The sequence below is a fragment of the Parus major genome, chromosome 2 (genome assembly GCF_001522545.3).
Source record: "Parus major isolate Abel chromosome 2, Parus_major1.1, whole genome shotgun sequence".
NCBI classification, from domain to species: domain Eukaryota; kingdom Metazoa; phylum Chordata; class Aves; order Passeriformes; family Paridae; genus Parus; species Parus major.
This window is the reverse complement of record NC_031769.1, coordinates 43,684,101-43,692,694: the sequence shown is the minus strand read 5'-3', so window position 1 is coordinate 43,692,694 and position 8,594 is coordinate 43,684,101. Positions and strand designations below refer to the sequence as shown.

The following is an 8,594-nucleotide window of genomic DNA, read 5'->3' as shown; positions in this document are numbered from 1 at the left end:
GATGACATAAATCTAGAATGTTTTCTTTTTTTCTCCCTCTGTCAGGACACATAATCAAGATGCCACGTTTCATCTGTCCTAAGGTACAAGATACACAGTTTTGGAGAGTGCTGCATTCATGACAATTGCAGATTTACCATGTGCTTTGCTGTGTAAAGTCTATCTGCATCAAGATGCTAGTAATCCAAGAAAAAAAAAATTAAAAAAAGTGTTACAAGATCCACTGCAACTGCACGCTCACAGTCCTGGGTGGGGAGGAAGCCTCCTAAGAGGAGCCATGAAGTGAATTCATCACACAAACCTCCGTTTCCTTTGCATGCTTACTCAGCCAGTACACTGATTTTAATAAACAGCCTCACAAGATGAGTATGCCATACCCCTGAACGTCAGCATCAAACATCCTATAGCTATTTTCAGTTTCACAAAGCCAAAGAGACTACAGATGCAAAGAGTGGAACATTTTGTAGCCTGGATTTAAGCAGAGGTGAATCTCTTCAGCTGTGAATAAAACCCTTTGCTTCCTGCAAAAGGAAAACTTTGGTGCAATATTCTGACAATATGTGGACAATTATTTGGGCAAAGAAGTGACTGGAGAGGAAAAGGAACATCTGTGAATGGTGGCATATAAATTAGGGAGGGAACTGGAAAGCCTGTATGTATGAGACACTCATGGATCTCACAGTAACATATTGGCAAGGACTGCAACAGCTCATTTCTCCAGAGGGGTTCTATGATGCTCAGCAATCCCACCCAGCTCCTGTTGAGACCAGCTCTGGAAGAAGGCTATCCTAAGAAGCTCACCTTAGCCTCATTTAAGTTTAAGTTCCATCAACTTGAATCAAATACAAAGAGAAGGTCACAGAAAAAGGAAACATTACCATGACCCCCCGCAATGGAAATTGCCACTATACAGAGACCTCTGCCTAAGCCATTTTGGGTCAAATCAGATCAATCCAGAACAAGAGTTACAAGTTCTTTGATGTTCTTACTCAACACCACTGCACTTGCCAAAAGAAAAAAAAATAAAAATGCACTAATGGTCAAGCCAGTGTTTCAAGGATTTGCTCTTACCTCCTCTTCCTATTCCTCTACACTACCTCAACAGATGACATCTGCCAGATACGTGCCACAGGGGAAGAAGCTCTGGCAGACACAGGATCTTCTACTACATCTCTGCTGCTGTCTCCACTCCAGTGCTGAGACTTTTCCTACCCTGTGCCTCTGGCATGCTGAGGATCATAGCCTTCCTGCAATGAGTCCTCTGCTGTCACAGCCAAGGCTGCCTCCTTTTCTAAAAGGCTACTATTCATCCCCTCTGCAGTGCTGCAGGCAAACGAGCCCTCCCACTCTACCCACTACCCCCAACAAGGTGATTCTGAATCCACATGCAGAGATCTGTCTCCTGACAGGGCTGTGCAGATCCACCTGTCACTGCCAGTCCTCGGCTCTAAGAATGACAGTCATCAAAGTCAAAGAGATACTTCAGGAAATACTTAAATGAAAACAACCACATTCCAGTAACACACCAGGAATATTTCAGCAGCAAGTACTGAGAACCAATTGATTCAAAACAGCACCATCACCCACACAGGACCTGAAGACTTCACTCATTAGTAAGAACATATTGGCATGAAAGAAGTTACACAACAGATAAAGAAAAGGGACAAGGGGGAAACAGCAACAGTAACAGCAGGGATTCCATGTACCAAAGGGTGAGACAGTGCTCTGAGTTTGAAAATTTTTAATGTGGCAGAGTGAAAACTAAGTCCAGGCCAACAAATCTTTTGGGGCAATATCAGATCTGGGGAGCTAATCAGCAGGCGCTGTACAGGCTGTTCTTAATCCAGCTCCAACATCCATACATAGTCCCAAAATGACCAGGCTCTTAACACACCTCAACAAACAAGTGACATACCTCAGGTGGCAGGAAGGAACCTCCCCCTGCTGGGCTCTGGGAAGTGCTGGAGGATGTGCCACAAGTGCACCTCTGAGGAACACAGTGAACGAACAGAACAGGGAGGGCTCTTTCAGGACCAAATGGTGCTCACCTACCTCTCAGCTAAATGCTGTTCATTATTAACAAAACCTTTAGGCACCTTGCATGTAATAGGTAAAGACAAGAGGAAGAAAGACCAGCCTCCTTTGGACAGATACCATGCAGTAATATGCATAACTTGCTTTAGGTTTTTTTACTGCTAATATGCACTATTACAGCAAAATGAAATGAGCACATGCCAAAAGAAAACATTTACAGGCTGATTGTCAGTGCTGAAGGTACAAGAAGGAGCATTTGCAACCACACCAACTGGAAAAAACGATCCAATTTGAACAATCTTCAACTCCAACAAACAAAACCCCCATTTCTCTTGGTGAAAGGTCCACTTCCCATTATTGCTAATAATCACAGCAATATAATCCTCAAGAACTAAAGCATATAAATTAAGATTATTTTCTTTCCTGAAGATTACTGCAGTATTTTTGAGGTAAGAATTGGCAATATGGATGCTAAAAGCTGGGATTCCATCAGAAGAGTAGCTCCCACTGAAGGGCTCTGTTCACCATACTGTGCAGTCAGGCCACGTCCCACACCTGGTCACCAGAACCTTCCTTTCCCTGCAAACTTGGGAAACCCCAGGCAGAACAACAAATTTGGGTGGACCCAGATGGGCTACTATAAAAAAAAAAGAAAAAAATGAAAACGAATGGCTCTGCCCCATGCCACCACCCCCTCTCCCATGAGCACACACATGGCTGTCTCCATACCAGGGTGGAGCTAGGCAAGACTGGAACGTGAGACCAGCCCCAGAGACTGAGAAAGAGAGGATGGGCAGCCCAGGGAATTGCTACAGGCAGGGACAGAGCCCACAGCCCCATTTAAGAGTTCCATTTAACAGGGTGTAACACGCACCACTCCTGCCTGAGGAGTCTGCCCCACCCCATACTACCCACATGTCACCAGCCAACTTCACAAATGCAGTACCAGCACAGCATGTACTAAACCAGCCTTTATTTCTCTCTCAGTACAGCAGGGCTGAAGTTAAGACCATTCCGTGGCAGTGCCAACCCACTCAGTAGCCTGGGCCGTGGGAGCTGCTGACCAGTCCTCAGTAGCAGGCTGGGCACTCCAGTCCTCTGCAATCACAAATACAAGAACATTAGTGCTCCCCAGCTCCTTCCACCCACAACACCACCTCCCACCCCTTCCCACAGACACCTCCCCAAACTGACCTGTGGGGAACTGCTGGATGGGCACAGACGGGACCTGCACTCCCTCAGACCAATCTGCAACCTCAGGCTGAGGAGGAGCAGTGAATTCAGGTGCCGGGGCGGTCCATTCAGTCTGGAATTCTTCCTTTGTAACTGCTTTCTCAGCAGCTGCCTGCTCCTCCTTTTCAATCTGCAATGGAAGAGCCCGGCCTGAGTCTTCCAGGAACACACCCAAACACAACCCTTACTATCACATATCAGACAACAGGCACCAACTGGCAATACAATTAGCCAACCACCACAGTGGAGTGTGAAGTGTCATCACTATATTGGCAAATCCTGTCCTTGACAGCGGACACACAGGACCGTGTGACAGGAGCACAAGCAGAACATCCCAGAGAGACACTCCCTGCCACGAGGCTCCTACCTCCTCAGGATCCCTGTAGAAGTACAAGTCAGGCATGACTTCCCAGGGGTGCTCACGGGAGATGGTGCCACGCATGCGCAGGACCTCCCGAGCCAGCATCCACCACATCAGGCCCACTGAGTGGGCTCCCTGGAACAGAAGAAAGTAGATAAGAGATGCTGTAAAGCTAAACCTTTGCAGAAAGAGCAAAATACATATTTGTACCCCATCCAAGGCTCATGCTTGGTCAAAGACATTACTTGCCAATGCCAGACTTAAGTACTTGAACTTCAAAAAAAGGGCAACTTTTCAAGTTCCCGGTGACATTTTCAGGTCTCTGCAGAAATCATGATGCCATTACAAGATGGCCTGAAGTAACTCTGTTACTGAGTTTCATGTTGCTCACCCATGTGAATCTCATCCAAAAGACAAGGATGATATTCACCATATTCAAGAATGAAGAAATTGAAAACTTGACAAAATAAACAAAGCTTATGCACATCCTCACATGTGTCTTACACTAGTTTTCATGAATGACATCTAGACAGAGATCAAAGATAGCTTCTCATCTTTCTAGACTTTACCTTTTAGGTGATTTCTGGCAAGGTAATGTTTTCAAAGCAGTTTCCTCATCAGTTCACTTTATCTTTCATATTCATGATCTGTGGCAAGAATGACTATCAAACTCCACTCATTGGGCCACAAAGACCCTCATGGCGTCAGCGAAAAATCCTGCCAGGTTACTATAGCACACGTCCTACACTTGAGAGTTCCTTGGCCAGAAACCGGCCTCAGCTCCAAGCTCCAACTGTGTGCAGTTCATTTTCTCCTCCCCACCCACCTGCAGGAGACATTAATTAGCTCATCCTCCGAGATACAAGTGAGATACAAGCCAAGCCTCCCTTGCAGAAAGCATCTATCTTGGAAGCCCAGGGCAGGCTCTGGAGGAAGATGCCTGGAATGCCACAGGGAAGCGGTACCTTGTTATTGCAGGGAATAGCAATATCCACATAGCGCAGCGGGGAGTCGGTGTTGCACAGGGCAATGGTGGGGATGTTGACATAGGATGCCTCTGTCAGCGGCTGGTGATCAGCCCGGGGGTCCGTAACCACCAGGAGCCGTGGCTCACGGAAAGCTGCCTGGATCTGGTTTGTGAAGGTGCCAGGGGTGAAACGCCCGGCAATAGGAGTAGCCCCAGTGGCAGCAGCAAACTTCAGAACCGCACGCTGCAAAAGGGACACAGCAAAGGTGAAACAGGAAAAGAGCATTTCAACCAAATCAGAGAAGTGCATTTCAGCCAGGTCACCCAGGCACTGTTGGTGAATGTGTATGAAATTTAACTGAACTGTATTTTTCCATTCCTGAGAAATGAGGGCTCACCACCTCAGGACAACAAAATAAAAATGTTACTGAAAAGAGTTACACCATGAGTTTAAAAGACCATATCCACCAGCAAAGCAGTAAGTCAGAATATAGAAAAAAGCCTTCTCTTCCCTTCAAGTGACTAGCAGTCTCTACTCCAAACTCTCATAATCAAATCATGGGAAATTAAACAAAAAGCTTCCGAAAAAAGCAAAGCACATTTTCTTCCATTATTTCTACATCTTTTCATTATCAAGGAACTTCAAGGAGCTACACAAAAACTCAGTAATAAACACACACAAATTGCAGCTGTATCCATTTAAAAACTGCAGTTGGCAATCCTTATCCAATTGCAACAGCTTCCAGCTTCTCAGGCATGTGGCAGGGCCTACTATCAAACTCCAATCCTAGAGGGAGCCCCTCTCCTGGCGTTAGCGAAAACCCTGCCATCCTTTGCTGTCGCACACCTCCGACACTTGAGAGCTCATTGGCCAGAAACTGACCTCAGCATCAAGCTTTAACAGTGTGCACATCAAGCCCATGGGAAACCAAGCCTTTTCTTCAACAACCCACCCCCTGAATCTCTCTAAACATTTGTGGCCCCCACCTGCAGTTACCTAAACTAAGCTCACAAATTCCAGTGACTAATTAAAGGTTATCACCCTCTATAACAGAATGTTTTTGCTAAAAATTTAGAGTCAAAATTATAAATATACCAGTTACTATACCTTGCTCAATAACTAGAAAATTTCTTCGACAGGTTTCATACCAGGTGCTTACTGTTCCCAGAAAATCAGTGCTAATTTCACACAGTAGCTCTGGGAGGAAGGGACCACGAGGGGACTGACCACTTATATGACAGAAATCCAAGAGGAAGAGGATAAGGAAAAAAATAAGTTATCTAACACAATGAAATGGGGAGTGGGTTTCAATTCATCTGTTTTAAGCTGCCAAGTGCCAACACAAAAACCGTGTTTACAGAAAGCATTCCTATAGTTGAAACTGGTGAAACAGGCTGTTATCACCAAGTTGCTACTGGCAGGCAAGGGAATCCTGCTCCCAAGACTGCAGGCTTCCTGATGTCCTTACCTGTCCAGTGTTCCTGGAAGAAATGACGCTCACATCAGCTGGATTCTCAATGGCAACAATGGCACGAGCTGCCAGGAGCAGCTTTTCCCAAGTCCTCTTCAGATTGATGATGTAAATACCTGTTGGCAAGAAAAGGCTTTAGAGCAACCAGCAAATACAAGATCCTGTAACAGGATAGCACTCCTCTGCCATTAAACCTGTCACATGGTTGACATGGCTATGGTTACTCCAAAATTCATAGAATCATCAACTTTGGGAAAGACCTCCAAGATCATCCCACCCAACTGTTCACCCACCACTGCTGCTGTAACCACTAAGCCTTAACACCACACATATCAAGGCCCCCTTAAAGGCAACTGGGCAACCTATTCCACTATCTGACCACCCAAGGAGTGAATTTTTTTTCTGTTATTTAACCTGAATCTTCCTTGTCTCATCTTAAGACCATTTCCTCGGGTCCTCTGACTGCTGGCAAGCAGAAGAGGGTGGCCCCTCCTTTAAGGTAGCTGTAGAGAGCAGTGAGATCCCCCCTGAGCCCCTTCTTCTCAAGACTAAACAAATACAGCTCCTTCAGTAATTTTTCATGACGTTTTCTAGACCTTTCAAAAACTTTGCTACCCTTCTCTGTACATGCTCCAGCACCTCAATGTCCTTTATTAAATGATGACATCCTGGTCTCATTCTAGCTAGTGCAAAGCTATTCCAAAGAAAATTCTCCCCATATGGTTTTAATGTCATATGCTTCCAGCATCTATTATCAAAAACCTAGGCCTGGAATGAGTTTTAATCTTTTAACACAGAGCAGCTTAGACTGAAGACCAATACAAACAAGGAGAAACCATTACTGACATTCTAAAACCATTCTATTAATATAGCCAGGAACTAGCAAAATTACTCAAACCATCTGTGAGCTAGTCCAATTGTTCCAAAATCAGTATTTTATTCTCCTTCTCTGAGTTAAGACCGTTTGGTATGCAAAGGCCACGGAAAAACCATGCTAGAGAGATCAAACACTAGCACTTTCCTGTTTTTCCCAGTTGTGCCCATAAGATCCTGGCTGCCCAACCCAGGCCACCCATCCCGCCTGTTTACCATCGCTCTTCCTTTTGTAGATGTACTGCTCCATCTGGAAGTCGAGGTTGGTACCTCCCAGGTGGGTCCCGGCAGCGAGGAATTTGAGGACATCCTCCTCCTTCATCTGCAGGACATCGAGGCCTCCGGACATTGTGGGGTTTCCCTTTGGAAGCAACGACAGGGAACCTGCGGGCACAGGGACCCGGCTCAGCCCGGCGGGGACGCGCCACGAGGTCCAGCCGCCCCGGCCGCCATCTTGGGCCGCCTCCCGCGCTACACCCGGCAGGCCTCGGCCTTCCGGGACCGCGGCCTGGCCAGGCCCGGCCCGGCCGCCGGCAGCGCGGCGGGATGCACAGTGCCCCGCGGTGTTATCGCAGGGCGGAGAACGCGCCCCCCGCCGCCCCCGCGCCCCCCGCCCGGCGGCCCCGACTCACGCTGACAACGCCGTGTGGAGGCCAGGGCGGCACGGAGCCGAAAGAGAACCTCCCCCCGCCTGACATCTATATATAGCTTCGCCAGCCAATGGGGCGCCTCGGGGGCGGGGCTTCTCTGCGACGGGGGCGGGGCCGTGCTCCAGCGGCGCCTCCCTGGGATCCCCAGGCCGGGCGCGATCCGCGCTCCGCCCGCTCCTGCCGGCCCTTCCCGACACTGGTTCTGAACGAAATTCGTGGGATTTGTGGGATTACCAATGCAGAGAAGGGGGAAAAAAACCTGATGAAGGGTCTGCGGTGTGAGTCCTATGAGGAGCGGCTGAGGCACCAGGGGTATTTAGCTCAGAGAAGAGGAGGCTCAGGACGGACTTTGTCGCTCTCTACAATTCCCTGAAAGAGCGTGTGGCCAGGTGGGGGTCGGCATCCTCTCCTAAGCAGCCAGAGACAGCCCCAGCTTACACCAGGGGAGGTTTAGGTTGGACATTAGGAGGGATATCTCCCCAGAAGGAGTGATTACACTGGAATGGACTTCCCAGGGAGGCGGTGGAGTCAGCGTTCCGGGAGGTGTTTAAGGACAGACTGGATGTGGCTCTCAATGCCGTGGTCTGGTTGACAGGGTGGTGTTGGGTCATGGCTTTGACCCCATGATCTCAGAGATCTTTTCTCAACCGAACTGATTCTGTGGCTCTGGCATTCAGGGGCTGCTTCAGAGCATCCTGTGGCTGGTGCTCCAACATCAAGGCTGGTTTTGGGGGTTCTGAAGCGAAAAGGAAGCAAAGATTTATTTTAAACGTTTCATAATTCCATTTTCCTGCTGAAAGCGAAATACATGCTCTCAGGGGGCTGATAATTATTTGATTAATTACATCTAGCCTCTAAACTGCCTGCTGTGGTGGGAAAACTTGTAAGGAGCTGTAGCATCTTCCCTACTCTCACATTCCCCCTCCCTGCAAGGGCACTGCTCCGGCACCACACGGGAGAGCTTGGGCAGCCACGGGTGTCCCTGTCCTTTGCAGAAATGACAG

General features: G+C 47.9%; 1 protein-coding gene and 2 non-coding genes across 3 annotated transcripts; all 3 read right to left on the bottom strand.

The window, feature by feature from the left end:
• Nucleotides 1–2,987: 2,987 nt before the first annotated feature.
• Nucleotides 2,988–7,679, bottom strand: RPSA (ribosomal protein SA). The gene is made up of 7 exons (XM_015617626.3): nucleotides 7,573–7,679; nucleotides 7,157–7,324; nucleotides 6,065–6,183; nucleotides 4,594–4,839; nucleotides 3,635–3,763; nucleotides 3,229–3,397; nucleotides 2,988–3,132 (listed from the first exon to the last, which is right to left on the bottom strand). Exons 2-7 carry the CDS (start codon nucleotides 7,287–7,289, stop codon nucleotides 3,038–3,040), a joined length of 891 nt encoding a protein of 296 aa, XP_015473112.1. The 5' UTR covers nucleotides 7,290–7,324; nucleotides 7,573–7,679; the 3' UTR covers nucleotides 2,988–3,037.
• Nucleotides 4,274–4,432, bottom strand: LOC117244002. Its single transcript, XR_004496283.1, has one exon. It is a non-coding gene; the product is annotated as a small nucleolar RNA SNORA62/SNORA6 family (small nucleolar RNA).
• Nucleotides 5,350–5,507, bottom strand: LOC117244001. Its single transcript, XR_004496282.1, has one exon. It is a non-coding gene; the product is annotated as a small nucleolar RNA SNORA62/SNORA6 family (small nucleolar RNA).
• Nucleotides 7,680–8,594: the final 915 nt, after the last annotated feature.